Source organism: Bidens hawaiensis, unplaced genomic scaffold (genome assembly GCF_021521415.1).
Source record: "Bidens hawaiensis isolate Kalapana, Puna unplaced genomic scaffold, B.hawaiensis_p1.1 tig00041658_1, whole genome shotgun sequence".
Taxonomy (NCBI): domain Eukaryota; kingdom Viridiplantae; phylum Streptophyta; class Magnoliopsida; order Asterales; family Asteraceae; genus Bidens; species Bidens hawaiensis.
The window spans coordinates 25,419-48,563 of NW_027505727.1; the positions used below are offsets into that span (position 1 = coordinate 25,419).

Consider the following 23,145-nt stretch of genomic DNA (forward strand, 5'->3'; position numbering starts at 1 on the left):
TTTTTTTATTATTTTCTTTTTATAGTTAAACTAGTTAATTAAAAACCAATTTGTTTAAATAATTAAACAAAAATGTATTAAAATTAAAAAATAAATACAAAAAAAATCATAAAACTAAAAAAAATACACACCAATAATAAAAATAAATTATAATAAAAAAACACACCACAACAAAATACATATAAAAATACAAATAAAAAAAACTAATTTATTCGTCTTCATCTTCGTCTTCGTCCCCGTTCTCGTCTTCGTCCTCCTCTCCGTCCTCAACGGGACGATTATCCCACACGTGTTGAACCAAATCCGCCTTCAGTTGATTATGTATATCACTTGACGTGAGCTGGTGAATGTTATACGTTTGTTGGTCTTGGGTTGGTTCAGGGAACTGTTATGGAACGCTTCCTGGTATATAGTGTTGACATATTGCTTTTCCCTCGTCTTCTAAAATCATATTATGCAATATGATACACGTATACATAGCATCGCTCATTATTGCCAACGTCCATACACGACAAGGGTTTTTCACATAGTGCCAACGTTTTTTTAGAACCCCGAAACACCTCTCGATATCCTTTCTCGCGGACTCTTGCTTCTTCTTAAAATAATCTCTTTTTTCTTCGATAGGGTCTTGAAACATCTTGACGATGATCGAGTACTCTGGATATATCCCATCTCCCAAATAGTATCCGTGACGATAGAAGGTATCGTTGGCATAAAACGGTAAGACCGGTATGCTACGGCTGATGTAATACTCTAACACAGGCGACGCGTTGAGAACGTTTATGTCGTTGTTGGACCCGACTGAGCCGAAGTAGGCTGACCAAATCCAGAGGTCGTGTGAACAAATGGCTTGAAGAGTAACCGTTGGCACTCCAAGGTCACCACGAGTGTATTGACCTCGCCATGCGGTTGGACAGTTGGACCACTACCAATACGTGCAATTTATACTCCCGATCATGCCTGGAAAAGAATGTTTGCTTTCGTGTACATCATATATGCGAGTCGGGTCGTTTGAAGTAGGAATCCTCAGATAACGACGAGAGTATAATTGTATTATCCCTATACAAATAAATTATTAAAAAATATTTATATTAAAAACAATAGTTAACACAAACAATTTAAATTTTACCGATGCAAAAATTCTCCAACGCATCTCTCGTTGTTTTCTCAGCCATCTTTATATACTCGTCATTGATATCGGTCGTGTTGTCGTATGCGAGGATGCGTAGAGCCGAAGTACACTTTTGGATGGCGGAGAATCCTAAATATCCTCTTGCGTCGGGTTTCTATTGAAAATACTCATACTCCCGTTCCATATCTCCAACGATGCACAAAAATAAACGCTTGGACATCCGAAAACGACGTCGAAACATAACGTCGTTATATGTAGGTGTGTCGTTGAAGTAGTCCTTCATCAAACGAGTGTTCGCTTGCTTACGATCCCGAAGGATATATGATTGTCTACGTGGTGCCGTAGACGGAGCAGAGCGGGGCACCATGTTATTGGCGACGACCCGAACCGCGTTCGTGACCTCTAAATGCTCTTCCGCCACTTGTCGATGAATCTGATAAATTCTTCGACTCTCGTTGATTAATTGATCCCAAATCTCGGCAAAATTCTTGGAATCCGGGGAACTCATTGAGTTTGAAGAAGTATGAAAATGATAAAAATGATTGGTATTTTTATGTTTGGGTTTGTGTATGATATGGTGAAAATGGTTTAATTGGTTTGATATTTATATTAATTTTTTATATTATTTTTTTATTAGCCGTTACCCCCCCCCCAAACGGTAACATTATTATTATATTATTATTTTTCAATTCTCTCCGGCGACAATTAAACCCCGCCCCCGCCCCAAATCGCCCACATATCGACCGGGGGGGTGTTTGCGCTCTTCGTCGCCCCATTTCGCCCCTAACCCACGTCCACTACATAAAGCCTTAGAGACGTGACTTTAACCGAGAAGAAAGTTGAAATCATAGATGCTAAGTAAAAGACAAATTGCAACTAATGGATAGAAAGAAAAAGTTTGGTCAAACAATAGGCCGGGGCTATGACAATATTTAAGTCTTATTTTTTATTACACGCTAAAATAATCCTTAGATGCTTATTTTTAACACTTATTTTTCCATTAAATTCACATATTTACATTTTATATTCGTACTTTATAAATAAAGATATGATCATTTAACTTATGTTAATCCTTCCAAAATTTTTGATAATATAATAAAACACATATGAGGTAAAGATATTATAAAAATGCTATGATATAATATGTTATGACATCATATGATATGTTATATGTGATATGAAATGGTGTTATTTGATATCATATCATATGATATTATATTAGGGATGAGCAAAATCGGTACCGGTATTGAAATCGGTACCGTTGGTACTGAATAGGTACCAAATGTTTGAGTTTCGGGATCAGTACGGTACCGGTATTTCTCGAATTTTACCTTCGGTACCGGTACCATCCTTGTACCGGTACCGAAACCAATATTTCAGTACCGGTACCACGAATTTGCAATTTTCGAGATCGGTATTTTCAGTTTTGAGCTCATCCCTATGTTATATGGTATAATTGATCAATATACAAAACGGTATAATTACAATATGGTATGCTAAGGTATTATACAATACTATCCAACATGAACATATGATGTGCCTGTTTGATGTGAAGTAATGGAATGAACGAAAGAATGAAATGAACAAAGGAATGTAATAGATATGGAAATGAAATGAATCTTTACTACTCTATTATCTTGTTTGGTTATTGCGTAGGAATGAAATGAATCATCACTTTATTATTATTTTATTATTAAATAGTAAAGTCTTCAAACATAATACTTTTTTTGTCAATTAATAAACGATAATAACTTAATGTGATATAATAATAAAAATATAATAACAATTATAATTTAATATAGTTATATTTTAATAAAATAATAATGACGATGATAAAGTAAAAAAATAATAATAATAACTATAGGAGTAACAACATCAACAACAACAATAATAATATTTTTGTTAATTCTCCATTCCATTTTAGAAGGTATGAAATAAGAATCACATTTTACTAAGTAATAAAAAATGTTATATATGAAATGAATAACATTCCTTAGGCGAAATGTTTGTGTCGCCCCGCCCCTTATCGTCCCTCCCACCAATAATAGATTGCCACGTCATCATCACCATAACACAAGCAGGCGGCATGTTTGTGTCGCCCCGCCCCTTATCGCCCAGGGGGCGGTGTTCTCGCCCTTGTCGCCTCTTATCGCCCACATTGTAGCCCTACTACACTAGCCTAATATGATATGATAGGTTATGATATACATTAAAGATTTATTATGACATGATATTTTATGATATGATGGATTGAGTTATACTACAAAGTGTTATATATATATATATATATATATATATATATATATATATATATATATAGGTTTAAGTTCAAGAAAGAAATCAAATTATTGCAAGAAAATGAAATAAATGGCTTCAACCAATCACAAGTTTTCTTTTTTATTTTTCATTTAATTAATTAGTGGGGTAACTTAGTAAAATTTTCATTTGCTTTATTTGGTAACTATTAAATTTTATAAGATTTACAAATCACATTTTTTTTATGGATTTGTTTATTTTATTCTATTTGTTTATTTAATACTTATCAACCTAAATCATTTTTCCCAACTTCCAGTTGGTTTTGGTTTTTCTTTTTCGTTGGACGATGTCTAATATATATTTAAATAAATTTAAAATAAAGGATCAAATCAATTTTGTTTTTTTAATTAAATGGTAACAAAAACTAAATACACACATTTACACACAAAAGATAATACATGAAAATACAAAAAAAAATCGCATTTCAATTAATAAAAAAATACACGCACACTGAATCAACCTACAGAATAATTGTTTCTAATCATCATCTTGTATGTAGCTAAAAGATTGTAAAATGTACAACATATACTCATATTAACATGTCCCTACACAATAAATGTATCCCTACACAACCATTAAACATCATATCTCTACACAACCAAAATACACCTACACAAATTTCTAACAACTTATACGTATTTTGAGAATAAAATTAATATATACCTACACAAACTTCTAACAACCTACATAATTTATACAGATACCTACACAAATTTTTAACAACCTACACAACTATACTTATTTTGAGAACCAAATCCATATATGTTCGAAATAACCTACACAAAAATAACTTTTAACAACCTACACAAAAATTAGTAAAACAGACACACACTTAAGCTAAACCAAATTAATATATATTTACACAAACTTTTAATAGTTTATAAATATTTAAAGAACTAAATTAACAAATGCCTACACATAGTAAATGTATAATCATAACTATATGTGTATCAAAAAAACTATCTATCAATATGCATATAATAATTCTTAAACAAATTTGTGTAGGTATATTTTGAATCGGTAAAATTACTTTAGCTCAAGAATAATCCAAAGTCTTAAAAGTCAACGTTGGTTGTTTACACAAACAGAAAAAGGAAACAAAGATAAAAAAAGAAGAAGGAAATAACCCACGAAATCACGTCGATATTTTATAGCCAAAATTAATTAGATGTACAGTTGGGTTATGAATAAATATTAACAAGGAAAATACAAAAATACCCTTTTATCTTATAAACTATTAAAATGAGCAAACTAAAAATTACAACATTGCCATGTTAATTGTAGACCATATATCAAACATAATCAATGGTTATAATTTACTTCTTGCAATAAAACCAATTCTCTCTTGAACAATCCCCTATATATATATATATATATATATATATATATATGAGAAGGGTAAGCAGTTATAATTGATTGTTATGTGTCAAGTAGGAACCAAATGAGAAAAGACATGAAGGGAAAAAACACGTACTTTCTCTAGTAATTTGCAATGCACATTTTAATTCTCCCATAATATAAAACCTCTATAACTTTTTCGTACGTCATTTTTTTTAAAGTTTCAACCTAATAACAAAGTTTTTTTATCTTTAATATGAGTACGACTTTGTTTTATAAAGAAAATGTTACTGTGTCTTTCTACTTGTCATGGTGTCTCTCCATTTATCATTGTGTCTTTATGCAAATCGTTATGTGTGTGTTTTAATAAAGTGATGGAATTTAAAATTTGTAATAGTGAAATAACACCGTTGTGCAATCATAATATGTAAACATAATAATAAAATAACAACTTTAATATATACATAAAACACAATGATGAATACATATTACATAATAATCTGAAAGATAAAACATAATAGTAAATACATATTACATAATGACGTGAAACTAAAACACAATGGTAAATACATAATACACAATGACCTGAACATAATACAAAATTCGAAATGAAGGGTAATATAAAGTAGGTCTTCATCTTCAGGCATCATATTCATAGTCAGAAGTTCCGGCTCCATATCAAGGATATCGTCACTAGCATCAATATCATCACTAGCATCAATATCATCAAAACCTTGAAACTTTTTATCCAGGAACTTGTTCAGAAATACCGTAATGAAAGAAAGATAGGAGTTTTTCGCTAGGTATTTGACCAAATAAGATCGTCCAGTTCCTATAGAACCTATCACTAAAATAACCCTAAAGAGAGATAAGGCCAAGAGGAGCGAAAAGGGTTTTCCATGTGTCACACCCCGACTTAGAGCCTAGGCGTGTGACCACAAGTTGGTACCTGTTTTGTAAATACATCAGAGTTGCGGGTTTTATTTTAGCGGAAGTCTTTAATAAAATATTATTATCTTGAAAACTTATTAAACTCTCTGGTTATAATACCCATTCAATGTTTCAAATACATTTCTTTAGAAAACATAACTCTTTGTAATATTTTGAAATAAAATATCCGAGCCATCACATAGCATCTAATAACTATAACTCCAATCTTCTATTCCTTCTTGCTTGTATGTTCTAACCTTTCTTGTTTCCATGTCACATGGGTGGAAAAATACGTCAACACAAATCCGTTGAATAACGCTGACTCTAAAATCTCTTTTCAATACCTTCGTGAAACCAACAATAATACATTTGTGACTACTCATTAGGCGCCCAACTGAATTGGGATCAAATTACCCTAGGTACCATGTACAATTAATTATATACACAATATCATTTCTCTGAACAGTCCCGTAGACCTTCAAAGGCATGTTGATGATATGCATAGCCTCGGGGAAATGCCGAGTCACCATGTATGTTTGGATCCAGACACATGTATACTCTTAATCAGAGTGTCCGTTTCTTATTATTGTACACAAAGTTTTTAAGGATTCGTAAATCCTATGCAAACATTCAGACTCATTATAAAAGGTTTGGGGCGTATTCACATTTTCTGTTTATAACCAGTTTCTGATACTGATTCCTGTTTTCTGATTTCCTCTTCTTGTTTTGTTACCTCGGACCTATAGTACGAGAATAACCTTTGTATAAATAACTAGATCAGCGATCTAGCTTCAGACCTTTAGTCCGTTTTGTATAGCCTTAACCTTGATAAAAACATTTGTTTATTCAAAACATTTGGACCTTTAGTCCCTTTCTTTATTTACTAATTATAGGCTACATTTCTTCTTCAGGAAGAAACGTCTATACTGAGTTTCTTATTCAAGAAGAAACATTGATCAAACTATATTATTTGAATATTATATTTCTTAATAATAAAGAAATACTATTTTAACTATAACTTTCGCTTAAGAAAAGTTATATAACTCTTAATCATAATCAAGGTTCGGCTATACTTCCGACTATGGTCTAAGCCATTTATAATAATAATATAATAACTTAGGCAGAACCCCTTACCTCGCACGGGTATTCGGAGTTAGATATTCCTAAGTTTGTACGGGTAGCACTTCTACTCTATGCACGTTTATCGAGACGTTCTTGATTAACTCTTCTTGGCACGCAAATCGAGGCAGTGTGTAGGTGTCGCCGAGTCGTGCACGTACTTCGAGACAGAATGTCGGGTTATTTGGGTGGCACGCACTTCGAGGAAACGTCGGGTAGTTGGCACGTATTCCGAGGTTCGGCACGCCAAACAATACTCGGCACGCAAAACGATGTAGAGAGAGTGATTTCTAGAGAGAGAGTGGTTGTGGGTGTGAGGGAATGAGCCGACCCCCTCCTATTTATAGCTGATTTTGGGTCCCATCGCGGTACGCGATGGGACTATTCCCTGACTCCGGCGCGTAGCGCGACGCCTACATTTCTGAGGTTACGCCACGTGTCGCCACGTGGCCTGACACGTCTTGCCACGTGTCCCATGTGGCCTGACACGTCTTGCCACGTGTCACCAGAGTGTGACACGTGTCCATGAGTCATCACGGCCCATCGCGGTACGCGATGTCCGTCCTCTTGGACTCATCGCGTGAGGACGGACATCGCGTACCGCGATGGTCCCTGAATATTATTTTTCATTTTCAGTCCCTTGTCTTTTGTAGCTTGTCACTTATGGTCGGCTCGCGGCGATGCGAGCGTGCGAAGTGCCAAGTGCGCCATCAAAGCGCCACATTGCGCCCAACGCCATTCGTTGTCGCCATCGCCCTCGCCCGAGCGCGTCGGGTGCTATGCACCCTCCGCTAGGACCACTTGGTGCATGATATTTATAAAAGAATATTACTATAGAAAATCTCTTTCTTATAAAGAGCTTCCATTTCTTTACAACTTTCCATGTGGGATGGATTCCATCTTTCTTATTTATACCTTAGTGGAATGCTTTCACTTTCTTACATCTTTCAATGTGGGATGAAATTTCTTTCATGTAAGTAAACTTTAACTTAGGAAGTATTTTTATTTCCTTATTTTTCTCATAATTCCTTATTTAATATTTTCTCATTACTTATCTTGAGATTATTTTTGATCCCTCAACTTTCTTAAGTTGTCAAATTTGGATCAAAATTTTGGGGATGTTACACCATGAGATGGTGTGACTAAAACACAATGATGAGTATAAAAAACACAATGGCGAACAATAGACAAAATGATGAGTATAAAGACACAATGACAAATAAAAGACACAACGACATATGTTTTGATTAGAATTTTATCTTTAATGTGAGTACTTATTGAAAAACACAATGACCATAACCTATAACATAATGTAGAAAACTCAATTAAAAAACACAATGACCAACCAATAACACAATGTATAAAAATCCACTATTTTTTTTACAACAATATGTTACTCGTATTTAAGATAAAAAAACGTTTGTTTTTATGGTGATTGTTTAAAAAAAATTTATTGTATGAAAAAGTTATGGATGTTTTAAAATGATGAGGGAATTGATATGTATATTGCATATGAAAAGATAAAGTCAACAAATATGAACTATTCCATTAATGTCATTTCTATCATTTTTTTTCTTTTCCAATTAATCACAAAATTTCAAATCTAATATCAAATTTTTTTTGAACAACTTTCAACAGGATGTACCAAACAACCGGATAATTGAAGATGATCTGGATCAATTAGTTAATAGCAAAAACCGGTAAACCAATTCATGAACCACACCAATAGGATGAACCAAACAACCGAATAATTGAACTCACTAGTGTGAAGATTCGTATACCGATCTACTTAATTAGAGAGAGAAAAAAAACGATATCAAAACCAATATACCGGTTCCTGAACCACACCAATTCCAAACCTAAACATGTTTGACCCAAACCGGTTTTCAAACCAACCCAACTCAGACCGACGGTTCTTATGCCAGTCCATAACCTAGTTTTACAACATTGTTTATGAGGAAGAATGTTTGAACCTATCAAATCAATTCGGTTTGAATCAATTCGGTTTGAATTTATTATGACTAATCGCCACCTAGTCAAGACTTTTCCAACACTGCTTATAAACCAGGTTATAGAGCAGACTAGTTTGGGCCCACTAACCGATTTGCAGTCACTTAAAGAAACTGCTTACAATATTCTGGATCGAAAGGCCCAATTGTGAAATCCATCCATATCCATGCCTTCTAATTCAACAAGCCCATTCATCACTAAATTCAAACACTATATAACCCACCAGATCCCAACTGATCTAGAGTTTGCCATCGATTTCAAGCATTTCGTAACATCAGCCGCTTGAACAAGAACAAAAGCAAGAACAAGCTCAAACAGCCGCCATGGTAATTCGTGTTAGTGTGTTCTGTAATATTAATATTAGATTGGTGTTCTAATTTGATCTGGGTTTGCAGAGTCTGGTAGCAAATGAAGACTTTCAGCATATTCTTCGTGTGCAGAACACCAACGTTGATGGGAAGCAGAAGATCATGTTTGCCATGACTTCAATTAAGGGTATTGGTCGTAGGTTCGCGAATATTGTTTGCAAGAAGGCTGACTTTGATATGAACAAGAGGTAGCTTTAGGTTCTTTTAATTGATCTGTTTTATATTTAAGTTTTTCAAATTTTGATTAGTTTAATTGTTGGTTAATTTATGCATTTGTATTAAGGTTTTGGGAGTTGTAAGGTTAGAAATTATAGGGCTTGATGTCACTTTGGTAATTTAAATTTAGGTGTAACTGAGCAGAGCTGACCTCGTCTTGGCTCGAGTTGACTTACATGAGCTTGAGCTTGGCTCGTTTCAAGCTCTTGTTGTAAAGTTTGAGCTTGGTTTGTGAGTAGTTGTTTCGAGCCTCGTTTATAATTCATTAATTAATTTATGTACGTTTTTAAAGAGAATCTTAGACAATTCTAAGCTCAACTCAAGTTCATGTAGTAATTGAATCTAGCCAAAACTTGACTCGAGCTCATGTAGTAATTTAAATTATTCAAAACTTGGCTCGAGCTTGCAAAGGTAAAACATAGAAGTCTAAAATAGGTAAAGTTTTAAAACACACAAGGCTTGAGCTTGGACTTAATATCTAAACGAGCTTTATTTGTGGCTCATGCTTGGAAAAGCTTGGCTTTGAGCTTATTATTTATTTCAATATTGAGTAGCTTGCGAGCAGCTTGGCTTGTTTGTCCCCCTATGAGTGGACGAAGTTTTGTAGTATGATTTAGTTGGGATATAATTTTTAATGTTACAGAGATGTTTATATAGGTTAGAAAGCCTTTATGTACATGACATAGAATCATTATGAAATTTGAAGTTAGTTTACAAGAAACATTTGAATATACATTTTATAAAAATCAAAATTCATGCAATTATTTTTATTTTCATATTAAAAGTTAGGCTAACCAGTATTTTACAGTTTTAAAGCAATATATGATAGGCATTTTAGTTAGAATTTTAATGAAACTAATGCCATTGGAGGTTTTAATTTATTCTTTGTTTTTTATGGTGGTTACTTATCTAGTAATTTTACATGTGTTTAATTCTTCTTGCAAATTTGAATTTTCAGGGCGGGAGAACTTTCTAGTGCTGAGATTGATAATCTGATGACAATCGTTGCTAATCCCCGACAGTTTAAAATCCCAGATTGGTTTCTTAACAGAAAGAAGGATTACAAGGATGGAAAATACTCTCAAGTCACATCTAACGCTCTCGACATGAAACTTAGGGATGATCTTGAAAGATTGAAGAAAATCAGGTTCATATTATTTTCTTCTATTTTATTATTCAATAACTAGAAGTTACACATTACCTTTGATTTTGATTTCTTTTTTATTGCAAAGAACCACATAATAAATTTAAATTTAAATGATTGACAGGAACCACCGAGGTCTTCGACATTACTGGGGTCTGCGAGTCCGTGGACAACACACTAAGACCACTGGTCGTCGTGGTAAGACGGTTGGTGTGTCCAAGAAGCGATAAGCTTGTTTCGGTTTTGTAAAGTTTTTGTTTTTGTCATATCTAGAACGTTTGTTATGCTATGTTTTTGGATGAGTTTCTAGAGTTCTTTAACAAGAGTTTGTGTTAGATGCTTCATATGCTTTCTGATTAAGTGGTAATGTTATTTTGTCTTGTTAAGTCTTATTACTAAAAGGTGGATTATTAAGTAATATAAAATTTTACATAACATAAAAACATTTTTAGTTATATAATATTTAATTTTAGTTGGTAAAATTTGTTGTGCTAAATGAAAAATACAAATTTGTAGTTGATATTTAAATCACAGAGTTTCCCTTAGTCTTGTAATTTTTTGGAAAGCTGGTTTGCTTTCATTTATTTTTTTAATATTTGTTGTAATTGAATGTGATAAAAGAAAATAAAAATTATAATAATAATGGTATAAAAAGATTACTTACTTCGTTTTATTAAAAATGTCCATATTTCATTTATATTTGTGTCATTACAAGTGTTCAATTTCTAAATGTATTAGCCAATTTTCAAGTTTATCTTTAAACACGTATAATAATATTTAAGAAATAAAAAGTACTTCAATCTATCTTAAACTTTTTGTTTTTTAAACTATGACACTTAAAAGATACGTGAAAAGAAAAGAAATATAATGTTTTTTAATGTAATTATAAAAATGAGGATGGTGGACAAGTTAAGGAGATAAATAGTGCTTTTTAGCATAATATAGAATTATAGATATGAGGATGGGGAACGGTTCTGGTAATGCTCTAAGAGTTTGTTTTGTAATTATTTTTTTAAGTCTAACTAGCTGGTTTTTGTTTCTTACTAAGCATATTTAATACATGATTTATAGTCAAAATATAATTGATATATATACTAAAACTAAAATGATCGTGGATAGTTTCTTTGTTCAAGTTCTTGAACAGTCAATTATAATATACTAACAAAAACAAAAGCAACATGGCATCGATTATAAGATCCAAAACCATGGATTCTAAAACTGTAGAGCACAAGTTGCAACCATAAAAAACAAATTTATTGTTGTAAAAGACAAGTCATAGAAATTTAAAAACTGGAGTTAACAAAACAAAATCAAAGATTCTCACATTTGTTTGTGGGAGTTCTCATTTCTTAATCCAAAAAATTATCTGGATTTAAAAATACCAGCCAATATAAGAAGTACCTATTATTTGTTTTATATTTGCCAACTCGAACCCTTCAAATAATTCATAACAAGCTTTTATATATACGTGGATGTGATTAATACATAACCAATCTTATATAGAGTAACAAGAAAAGCGAATCAACACTTGTGTTTGGCATATATAATGGCAATTAGAAGATGGTGAGGTAGATGACTATATAATAATATATACCATGGTTGAAGCAAAAGACAAATACGTTATACGGTTATAGTGATCCATTTTATTTGTATCATTTGCTTTAAACGTGACATATAAAATATTATGTAACAACTTGTTTCATCTTTTATCCACTTTTCACTCTATGCACCAAGCACTATGTACGAACGATAAAGTTCTTGCAATTCTATACTTCAAACTAATTATATATTTAGCATAATCTCTTTGTGTATACATTATATATGTTTGTCTTCATCTTTAAAAAAAGTTATCTATTTGATCGAGAAGAATAAAGCGGAAAAATAACGTTAAATATTGTAAATAAACACATGATTTTTTTTGTTTGACGTTAAATAATTAGGGTTTAGTTGTAAAAAGGCCAAAATTGGGAACTCAAAATTGAACTGCCCCAATAGAAGAAGGGAACAGCTTATATTATTATAGAATTGTACTTTTGTAAGCTTATAGTAAAGTAGGGACAAACACCTATACAAATTCAATTATTGTCCCAAAATACGACATTAAAATTGTCACCATCTTTTTAATCCTTTTCATGTTAAGTAGTACTTCCAAATTAACTAACACACACACTAATTAAACATGAAGGATTAGAAAACAATATTTTATTTTATCACAAAAATATAGAGGTGTTATGTTCTTATTATAAGTAAGGTTAGTGATTTGAATCCCACACGAACATGGAAATCATGTTAAGCAAATGTATCTGAACACGACTCTATTCGTAGGTTGACACGACTCATTTAATCCTCCGTTCACACATTTAGTTCTAAAATTATTAATTTACACAAATAAACTCAAGTGCTGACAACATGGATGCTCTCAAACTACATATCTATTGCGTATTTATTTTTTAACATTAAATTTAGAGATATGTATTGCAGAATTTTGTTCTAAATTTTAAATAAATATACAAATTAGCTCGTGAACCTATTAGCCGTCTAGTTACCCTGAGGCCAACCATATAGCTAAGTGTGTAGTTGGATTCGGCCAAACTCCCAAATTCATTTAAAGCTTACACATTTCATATCAGGTCATGCATTCATACCTTAACACCACTTTAATGAAGTTAGCTGTAATAGTGTCAGACAAGTTCATCTAGGTAAGTATACCCATTGTTTGAAATAATCCAAGTTATAAGTTGGTATAATATTCTTATTACAAAAATGAAATAGATGAAGAGTTGGTTTTTGATTTTCCGTTGAATTGTTGTTTATTGTTAAATTTTCTTAGGGGGTTTAAACATCTTATGAATGGTATTATCTTATGATTAAAGTAATAAAATTAGAGGCTAGGGATTTGTTATCTTATTACAAATTATTCAATATTTGTTAAAAAAAACTAATAACATTAAGCCTTAAGGTATGTTATGGTTTAAACAATACTATACACAGTTTTTTAATTGGCTTAAAATGCTAAATGTTAACACTTATTTTACATTTAACAAATATAATAGTTATATTGTTATAATTAGATCATTCAAAGAAAAATAACATAATAATTAACTAATGTTGCTCCATTTCATCACTGATTGCAATTTACAAAGGACTGAAAATGACTTTACGTACCATCATATTTAAGAAGTGTTATTTGTTTCAATATTGCAAAACAAAAGGTAGAAAAAAAACCCTCAACATTTACCTTAAAAATATACGAGGCCTGGATCAAATACAAATGACTTTTATTATTAAAAACATACAAATAACTAAAGTAATTATGTTAACATAAGTAATTATTATTATTATGCTATAACTTTTAAACTATAATAATTATTATTACACTAGTAGTTTAAAAAGAAATTATTATAGTATATTATTTTTTATAGAATAAACTGCGGTTTTCGTCCCTGTGGTTTGTCTAAATATGCGGTTTTAGTCCAATAGTTTTAAATTTGCGATTTCCGTCCCTGTGGTTTCATTTCACCTGTAATTAAACTCGAATTCATTAACCCCGTTAAGTCAGATTGTTAAACCCATCAGTTTACCCTTCACGTGAGGGGCAGTTTTGTCCTTTTTTCCCCCAAATACACCCAGCCCCTCATGTTTGGGGGCTTGCGAATTACGACTGGGGTTTATTTGGGGAGAAAAAGGACAAAAATGCCCATCACGTGAATGGCACGCTGATGGGTTTAACAACCAGACTTAACTGGGTTAATGAATTTGGGTTTAATTGCAAGTGAAATGAAACCACAGGGACGGAAATCGCAAATTTAAAACTATTGGACTAAAACCGCAGATTTGGAAAAACCACAGGGACAAAAACCACAGTTCACTCTTTTTTATAACATAAATACTGTAGTTTAAATTGTAATTACTCTAGTTACTTTTATGTTTAGTATGCTACATTTATTTGTATCTAATCACATCCCAAAATATGTGTACTGGTTAAATTAGTAATGCATGAATATTTAATACACCTTATAATGGAATATATGAGGGAATGGAATGAACATGACAATGAAATGGATAAATGAATGAAATAGATCATTGGCATTCCATTGTCATTTTTGTTTACCATGTAAGAATAGAATGATTAATCACTTTATTATAATAATAATTATTATTAGTAATAATAATAAAATTAATAAATAATTTTAATAATAATATGAATACTCGTAATAACTAAGTTTTGGACCCTCGTGCTGCAACGGGATCTTTAAACTAAATAAAAATAATCGTAACAATGTTGAATCATGTATGCACGTTGTGAAACGTTAACTCGTCAAATTTCAAACGCAAAATAATTACAAAATAATTGCCTTGGATAAGGTGTACCAATAATAATTTATATCCAACCAAATCAAAATAATCATTTATGATTATTGAACTTTCATCAACCCCACATTTGTTTCTCACTTCCATTAATTTGGAAATTTTGGGAATCACATTTAATGACTTGACAGAAAATATAACTAAAACTTAATCATTTTAATAATACAACTACAAAAAAATGTTACATTAATCACACCCCACCATCCTCAAAATAAACAAATAAAAAAACAAACCCACCACCACCGGAGACGTCAAATATTCCGGCCACCACCACCGCCAGCGGCTTCCGCCGTCATGAGAGTAACAAGAAGATCAGCAAAAGCTCCAACTATAAACTTATGAGCACTTTTGGGGTTCAAGTCAAGGTAGCACGTGAGCAGCTCGTTCAAGTAATCCCAGTTGGCACGTACATCGATGAAGTCACGTGCCTCCACCATTTCCTGCATTGATTTTCTGAAATCATAGTACGGGTCTGGCGAGATCGCAGGGATCGCCAGGCCGCCGCCGACGGATTCAATATTTTCGAATCCACCGACGACGGCGTGTGCGTCAACATCTTCCGTCAGGTCAACTACAAAGGACGTTGACGCGACGGAAGATGTTGAGTGGGAGGTAGATTCGAATATCGAATTTGACCTCCCAGGTGAGGAAAAGAAGAACCGGTCGGATGCTACCACGGTTGGGATGTCTGGGGCGCCGTCTTCGGAGTCGGAGATGGCGGGAATGTCGTAGAGGGTGTTGAAGTTTTTGGTGAGGGTGGATTCGGAGTGGCAGCGGCGGTGGCGGTGGTTGTTGGTGGTGGGTGGGGGTGATTGGTGGCGTTTGAGTTTGGAGAAGCAGAGGTTGAGATTGCGTTCGAAGTTGGTCGGCATTTTGTGTGTAGACTGGTGTGAAATGAAATGGAGTTATGTGATGTAGATTTATTTCAGGATATGAATGTGAGAGGGAAAGACAGAAATAAAGAAGAAGAGAGTGAGATTTCGGTAATGTGTTGGATATTAATAAGTTAAAAGTTAAGGAGATTATTTGTCATTTATTATTGAGCTAATAGCCATTTTCGTCCCTGTGGTTTGCGACTTTCGCCAGTTCAGTCCAAAGTTTGATTTTTTGTCAATTTAGTCATAGTAGTTTTCATTTTTAGCCTGTTATATCCTCCCGTCTAACGGCATCCAAGTATGCCGTTAGTTTAAGGGTATTATTGTCTTTTTCTTTTTAGTTTTAGATTATGTTTAATTTAAATCAGTTTTATTTTCCTTATAAGACCAAAAGCAGAACGAAGCCCTAGATTATCAACCAAATTGTTCCATCAAAACTCTAGATCATCAATCATGGTTTTCTGCTCATGTGGTTGGCCTACTGTGATTCGTACCTCATATACGGAGAGTAACCCAGGAAGACGGTTCTATTGTTGCAGCAAACAGGTAAGTTATACAATTGTATTGAACAAACATTTGAAATTAGGTTTTTTTTCCCCTAATTTTTGCCCTAATTTTTGTTAATTGCAGCCAAGGAGTTGTGGCTTTGTTGTTTGGATGGATCCTCCAATATGTCAAACATGTACTAAAATGGAATTGAAGACCAAAAGAATTAAGTTTGCATTGACTTTTGTTTTGGTTGTTTTTTTCCTTTATGTATGTTTCCACTGAATGTTGAAGTTGTCTTGCTAAGATCTCTGTCATCGTACCACTGTATTGTCTTTTGTAGTACTAATTTTATGATATGAAAATGTATGGTCTTTGTTTGAACATATGGTTAGATTAAACAACTCAATGTTTGATTAAGTGTTTTGTAAAATGTTTGACAAGCTAATTGGTTGGTTTTGTGTAAAATGTTTGACAGGTCAATGGTACCACTGTAGTTGACTTTTGTAAAAGTCAAAATTAACCTAATTAAAAAACATATGAAATTAAAGATGATAAAGATTAACATATTATACCAAATACAAAAACTCATGAAATTAAAGGTTAATGGATTAACAGTTTATATTGCTTTTGTATGTTAAGGTCAAATGACTTTTGTAAGATTAACAGATTATTTGCAGATTTCCAAAATTATGCAGATTGTATGTTTTTGTATGCAAAGTACCAAAATTATGCAGATTACTAAAATGCCTTTTATCAGCCTGCTTGTTCAGATCAAACAAACAGGAAAAAAACAGACAAACAAATAAAAACCAATACAAATTACCAAAATGCCCTTTAACTACAATTAACTATGCAATTCAAACAATATACCATTAGCCATTCCAATTGACATTTGTAAGGTCAACTAACCAATACAAAAGATTACAGGTTTTAACATAAAGTAAAAAGTACCAAAAACATCCTAATACCAAAAGAATACAAGTTTTAACATAATTAAACATAGTACCAAAATATTACAATACCAAAAGCAGTTTAACATCCTAATATTACAATACCAAAAGCAGTTTAAACCCCTGAACAGCCTGCTGCATCAGTTGCATCAACTTGTGTTCCTAAACCTCCTGCTTCTCTTATATCTCCTCTTTTCCTCTTCTTGCAAGATCTCTTGTTGTGTCCTGGTTGCTTGCAAATATCACATGTAACTGTACGACCCTTCCTTGGCAATTTCTTGGCTTTACCAACCTTTTGACTCAGTAATTCAATTTCCACAGCAGATTTCTTTCTATTCTTTTTTGGTCTACCAATCTGCACATGGTGCTTAGGAGCAGTCAATTTAGTGGGCCAAGGGGATGGTGCCCATTCTTCTTGGCCATTGATTGGATCTATGGTGTGTGCATAAACATTCTTCCATGTCTCCAACCAATACACTTTGTCAACCCATTTCTCTGGCACACCATCATCCAATCCATGTTCACCCATATCAAAAATACATGCCACTGCATGCTTGCATGGAATCCCAGTTAAGTCTCACATTCTACATGTGCAAGACCTTTGGTCAACTGTCACAACATATTGCTCTTGATTTGGACCACTAACTTGATACTTTGTAGCCCCATTCTAAATAACATTACACTTAGTGGCATCCTTCTTGATTTTTTTAAATGAAACTGTAACATTGGGTGTTAATGGACCTTTACATTTTGCTATCTTCATATGCACTTTCACAATTCTTTTCATTAGGTATTCCCTAATGAACTCTAGGCAACTAATGATAGGGAGGTCCCTTCCAGGTGTCAACTGCCTATTGAACACCTCACGCATGTTGTTTAATTGCAAATCACTTAGTGCCCTACCTATAGTATAAGCATAAGTAATTCAACTGACAAGGATGTAATTAACAACAATGTAATGAAAAAGAATGTAATTAATAACATAAAAATACCAGTAAAATGTGATAGTGACTGAAGAAACACTAAGTGACCCGGTACAGATTATAGATAATCTGGGGGTTAAGTAATGTTTCCCACGGATGAGATCTAGCTGAGAAGGCTGTTCTTCAGGAGACCTGCAAAACTAACACCGTAAGCTCGTCACTGAGAAGGGGGGGGGGGGTTCCTCCTTGTGACCACCCTCCGGCGTGAGAATCAGACTAGGTTGCTCTGAATATAAGTGTATATTAAGAGATTGCTAGATAACTGGATAACAGATGATCTTACCATTCCAAGATGTTGGAGTATTTATAGCCGAAGGTAGGTTTCCTAGAAGGTACAGCCGGCTGAATAGTATTCCTGTTCTACCAACAGTGGACTATGCACAGGCCATACTGGTTGGTGGATAGATTACGGCCAACAGTAACTATGTCGGCTGTACTATTCCTCCAACTGTAGATTTATGCACGTCCTACCTACTGTGGATTATACGCAGGCCATGCTGGTTTGGTGAATAGGTTACGGCCAACAGTAACACTATTTCACCAACTGTAGGCTGCGCACGCCCTGCAGTTAGGGTTGGTGAGTAGGCAGCGGCTAATAGTGACAAACAGTACTAGAGGGTGCTCCTCCTCGCACTGTTGTCGGTGAGCTGTCACCCTGTGATTGGCTCATGGGTTGTTCTGGTCAGATCGTCTGTCCTATCCATACCTTGGTAGGTATAGTACAAAAGATCTTTCAGAATCATAGACTGGCTCATTTAGGCGGGATTGTTCCCGCCTTGCTCATTCCTTCATGTGACTACTGAAGTATCTATTGTCTTGTGCGTGTAGCCCTGCTGTCTGCTGGTAGCCTTCCCTGATGGCTTGTATCCGCAACTGCGGGAACAGGCGGGGTACTTCACCATTGGGAGGCTTTCCCTGCGTGTACAGCTTGCGTACTGCGCGTAAGGTTCTATGAGCATGGTGGGTCCTGCGGAAGCAGATGGCCTTTGCGCAGACGTCCCGGTTCAAGGTGAGTCTTGCGGGACCAACTGGGCTCTTGCGGGACCAAGTGAGACTCAACGCTCCTGACTTGCGAGAAGGTTACATACCTACCCGCATCATACCCAAAGATCAAGCAAAAAAAAAATCGGGAATTTTTGCAAGTGACATTAGGAAATCCGCGGGAAGAATCCCCACGGAGAAACTTAAAACTAAAAACCTTTTCAAAACCCCTTGCTTAAAGTCCAAAAGTTCACCTCACTTTATTGAACATGAAGAGGTAGGTCCCAGCAGAGCCCAGTTGGTCCCGCAAGACTCACCTTGAACAGGGACGTCTGCGCAAAGGCCATCTGCTTCCGCAGGACCCACCATGCTCATAGAACCTTACGCGCAGTACGCAAGCTGTACACGCAGGGAAAGCCTCCCAATGGTGAAGTACCCCGCCTGTTCCCGCAGTTGCGGATACAAGCCATCAGGGAAGGCTACCCGCAGACAGCAGGGCTACACGCACAAGACAATAGATACTTCAGTAGTCACATGAAGGAATGAGCAAGGCGGGAACAATCCCGCCTAAATGAGCCAGTCTATGATTCTGAAAGATCTTTTGTACTATACCTACCAAGGTATGGATAGGACAGACGATCTGACCAGAACAACCCATGAGCCAATCACAGGGTGACAGCTCACCGACAACAGTGCGAGGAGGAGCACCCTCTAGTACTGTTTGTCACTATTAGCCGCTGCCTACTCACCAACCCTAACTGCAGGGCGTGCGCAGCCTACAGTTGGTGAAATAGTGTTACTGTTGGCCGTAACCTATTCACCAAACCAGCATGGCCTGCGTATAATCCACAGTAGGTAGGACGTGCATAAATCTACAGTTGGAGGAATAGTACAGCCGACATAGTTACTGTTGGCCGTAATCTATCCACCAACCAGTATGGCCTGTGCATAGTCCACTGTTGGTAGAACAGGAATACTATTCAGCCGGCTGTACCTTCTAGGAAACCTACCTTCGGCTATAAATACTCCAACATCTTGGAATGGTAAGATCATCTGTTATCCAGTTATCTAGCAATCTCTTAATATACACTTATATTCAGAGCAACCTAGTCTGATTCTCACGCCGGAGGGTGGTCACAAGGAGGAACCCCCCCCCCCCCCCTTCTCAGTGACGAGCTTACGGTGTTAGTTTTGCAGGTCTCCTGAAGAACAGCCTTCTCAGCTAGATCTCATCCGTGGGAAACATTACTTAACCCCCAGATTATCTATAATCTGTACCGGGTCACTTAGTGTTTCTTCAGTGACCAATGCCTTGGTGGAATTTCCTTCAACCAATCATATAACTCCTTATTTTCTGTAAACACCTGTTTCATTGCTTTATTAAATGTCTGAGGAGTTGTTGCATATACACACTTCCAGTACAGATTCTTTGCAGCTTGACCCTTCCACTTTTGTTTCATATTTTCTTCAATATGTCTTGCACAATATCTATGTTCAGCATTTGGGAAAACTTTTTGTATTACAGGTATTAAGCCCTAATTTTAAAACAAAAATATTTGTAAGTAATATGATATAAAACATAATCAAGTGTTAAATAATTACCTTCTGTCTGTCACTCATAAAAGTGAAATTAGAGTTAGATGTCAAATCCAGATCATCAGCTAAAATCTCCAAAAACCATGTCCATGAATTGGTATTTTCTGATTCAACTATTGCATATGCAACAGGATAAATACCATTGTTGCTATCAACTCCAACAACAGTTAAGATTTGGCCTGGGTATATCCCCTTCATGAAACAACCATCTAGCCCCAATAATTCTCTCCCACATAATTTAAAGCCTTCCCTCAATGGAGCTAAACATACATAAATCCTCTTAAACTGTCTAGTTGGGCTGCTAGGATTACATTCACTTTCAACATCAATCTTGATAGTTGTACCTAGCATAAGTAAACAGTTTTAAGATACATAAGTAAATATTTTAGCAAAACTACACTAAAATACAAGTAAACAGTTTAAGATACTTAAAAATACATACCTGGATTGCATCTAACCACCTCTTGACAATATTCTCTAAGAATAGCATACTGACCACTAAAATCATGCACAACATTCTTTTTAGCAACTCTTTTAGCCTTGTAAATCTGGTTAGGGGTGACTTGAACTTGCAACCTCCTTTGAATATTTTTTTGCAATTTCCTCATACTTTCATTTGGGTCCTCTTCAAGATCTTCCTCCAGTTCCTTTGCCAACCACCCAACCGTGCATAAGCTTACAGTTCTAGTTTGTAAACATTGATGCTCAGTATCTAATGTTGTCACACACCATATTCTTTCAGCCCCATCAAAAGACACATGTAGGACCCATGGGCAAGTGGGAGGAGGAATCTTATTCTTTTTAGGTTTAGATTTATGGCTGGAACTACCCTCTTGGGCCCCACAATTTTTTTTACATTTTCTTTTCCTTCTTGGCATGAGATTCTCTCCCACCTCATTTGTCTGGTTATCATTATTTTCACAACTACCCATATTTAAGTTTCTCCCCAAACACACTACACGATACCTAATCTTGTCATTCTTCACAACATGAAGTTGTCTCCTTGAATGAATTGCATGAGTCTTCACCATTTGCTTTATCTCATCTTTACCACCAAAAGTTTGACCCAAGTAAAAATGACAATATTCTTCATCAGTTTCTTTTGAGTGTGATTTTCTCTTTTTTTTTCTTGTTCATCCTAATAGCTCTTTGCAACATAGTATCATTATCAGGATCACTAAGACTATCAATATCATGTAGATCTAAATCATCTAACTCATCTCCTTTATCTTCAACATCTTCACCTCCATCAGATATATCATCCACGGCTGCTCTAAATAATTCCATATCCTGATTTGGGTTATCCATACTGTTTTCATTAAATATGAAGTCTGAATCATAATCAGAACCTTCTGCCTCACTATCACTATCAAACCCCTCTACATCTTCATCAGATTCAGGCACCCTAACATTATGTAAATCTATGTCATCTAATTCAACTACATCATCATCTGTAGGTTCATCAGATTCTAATTCATCATCTATTTCCACATTAAAACAACTTAACATTGAAGCCTCTTTTACCTTTGATATAATGTGTGAATGTTCCACATACACCTCAATTACCTTATGCACACTAATATATCCTATGAGGCTAAGAGCATCAGCATCATTGGACAAGGGTCTTAAACCTGAATCTAAGTCCCCTCCGGGAATTCTAAAATAGAATTTCTGGTCAGTAAGAACTTCCTCTTCGCTGTAGCCTAAATGTTGTACCATATCATTCACAATAATCACTGAAAACAGATCAGCATTCACTCTATCAACAAAAGTAACCAAACCCCCCTTGTATGTAGTTTCTGGAGATTTCTCGAACTCTCCCCCATGGTGGAATTTAATAGTAAAATGGTCTGGAAAATTCTCTGAAACCGATTAATAGATAATAGTTAGGGGTTAGGGTTTGGAATTCAAGGGTTTCTTTGATTAATAAATAATAGTTAGGGTTAGGGTTAGGGTTAAGGGGTTAATACATACCGTATTCAACGTCTGGATCGAAATCATCACCAGAAGCTCTGGTATCCCACATTTCCATGTTGTTCTTCACTTAATCGCTGGTTCTTCTTCCCTAGTTCTTCACTTTATCACTGGTTGTATTCAGTTAATATCGTATCTAAGTTCTTGTGTATTCAGTTAATATAATAATTAATTGTAATATCTAAAAAGACTATTCAGTCCCTGAGGTAATATCTAAAAAGACACTTCTAGCCCTCAGGTGATAAAGAACTAACGGCATACTTGGATGCCGTTAGACGGGAGGATATAACAGGCTAAAAATGAAAACTACTAGGACTAAACTGACAAAAAATCAAACTTTGGACTGAAGTGGCGAA

At 34.8% G+C, this 23,145-nt stretch overlaps 4 protein-coding genes and 1 pseudogene across 4 annotated transcripts; 1 reads left to right on the top strand and 4 right to left on the bottom strand.

Moving 5' to 3' along the window:
* Positions 1–208: 208 nt before the first annotated feature.
* LOC143615000 (uncharacterized) lies at positions 209–1,640 on the bottom strand (annotated as a pseudogene).
* A 7,430-nt stretch (positions 1,641–9,070) lies between these two features.
* On the top strand, positions 9,071–10,965 carry LOC143614993 (small ribosomal subunit protein uS13z/uS13y/uS13x-like). Its single transcript, XM_077088264.1, has 4 exons — positions 9,071–9,171; positions 9,241–9,401; positions 10,388–10,576; positions 10,698–10,965. The coding sequence occupies exons 1-4, from the start codon at positions 9,169–9,171 to the stop codon at positions 10,801–10,803; spliced, it is 459 nt and encodes a 152-aa protein (XP_076944379.1). The 5' UTR covers positions 9,071–9,168; the 3' UTR covers positions 10,804–10,965.
* Positions 10,966–14,942: 3,977 nt separating this feature from the next.
* On the bottom strand, positions 14,943–15,816 carry LOC143614995 (transcription repressor OFP16-like). Its single transcript, XM_077088266.1, has one exon. It carries the CDS (start codon positions 15,811–15,813, stop codon positions 15,193–15,195), a length of 621 nt encoding a protein of 206 aa, XP_076944381.1. The 5' UTR covers positions 15,814–15,816; the 3' UTR covers positions 14,943–15,192.
* Positions 15,817–20,505: 4,689 nt separating this feature from the next.
* Positions 20,506–21,747, bottom strand: LOC143615001 (uncharacterized). The gene is made up of 3 exons (XM_077088270.1): positions 21,258–21,747; positions 20,822–21,159; positions 20,506–20,754 (listed from the first exon to the last, which is right to left on the bottom strand). The coding sequence occupies exons 1-3, from the start codon at positions 21,745–21,747 to the stop codon at positions 20,506–20,508; spliced, it is 1,077 nt and encodes a 358-aa protein (XP_076944385.1).
* On the bottom strand, positions 21,010–22,847 carry LOC143615002 (uncharacterized). The gene is made up of 3 exons (XM_077088271.1): positions 22,790–22,847; positions 21,244–22,677; positions 21,010–21,209 (listed from the first exon to the last, which is right to left on the bottom strand). The coding sequence occupies exons 1-2, from the start codon at positions 22,845–22,847 to the stop codon at positions 21,908–21,910; spliced, it is 828 nt and encodes a 275-aa protein (XP_076944386.1). The 3' UTR covers positions 21,010–21,209; positions 21,244–21,907.
* Positions 22,848–23,145: the final 298 nt, after the last annotated feature.

Coding starts and splice junctions, on each gene's coding strand:
- LOC143614993 (XM_077088264.1), top strand. Junction 9,402..10,387: donor GACTTTGATATGAACAAGAG/GTAGCTTTAGGT, acceptor TTGAATTTTCAG/GGCGGGAGAACTTTCTAGTG. Junction 10,577..10,697: donor GAAAGATTGAAGAAAATCAG/GTTCATATTATT, acceptor AATGATTGACAG/GAACCACCGAGGTCTTCGAC.
- LOC143614995 (XM_077088266.1), bottom strand. CDS start 15,813: ATGCCGACCAACTTCGAACGCAATCTCAACCTCTGCTTCTCCAAACTC.
- LOC143615001 (XM_077088270.1), bottom strand. CDS start 21,747: ATGGGTAGTTGTGAAAATAATGATAACCAGACAAATGAGGTGGGAGAG. Junction 21,160..21,257: donor GGTGGTTAGATGCAATCCAG/GTATGTATTTTT, acceptor TACTTATGCTAG/GTACAACTATCAAGATTGAT. Junction 20,755..20,821: donor TTATGAGTGACAGACAGAAG/GTAATTATTTAA, acceptor TTTTAAAATTAG/GGCTTAATACCTGTAATACA.
- LOC143615002 (XM_077088271.1), bottom strand. CDS start 22,847: ATGGAAATGTGGGATACCAGAGCTTCTGGTGATGATTTCGATCCAGAC. Junction 22,678..22,789: donor CGATCCAGACGTTGAATACG/GTATGTATTAAC, acceptor AATCGGTTTCAG/AGAATTTTCCAGACCATTTT.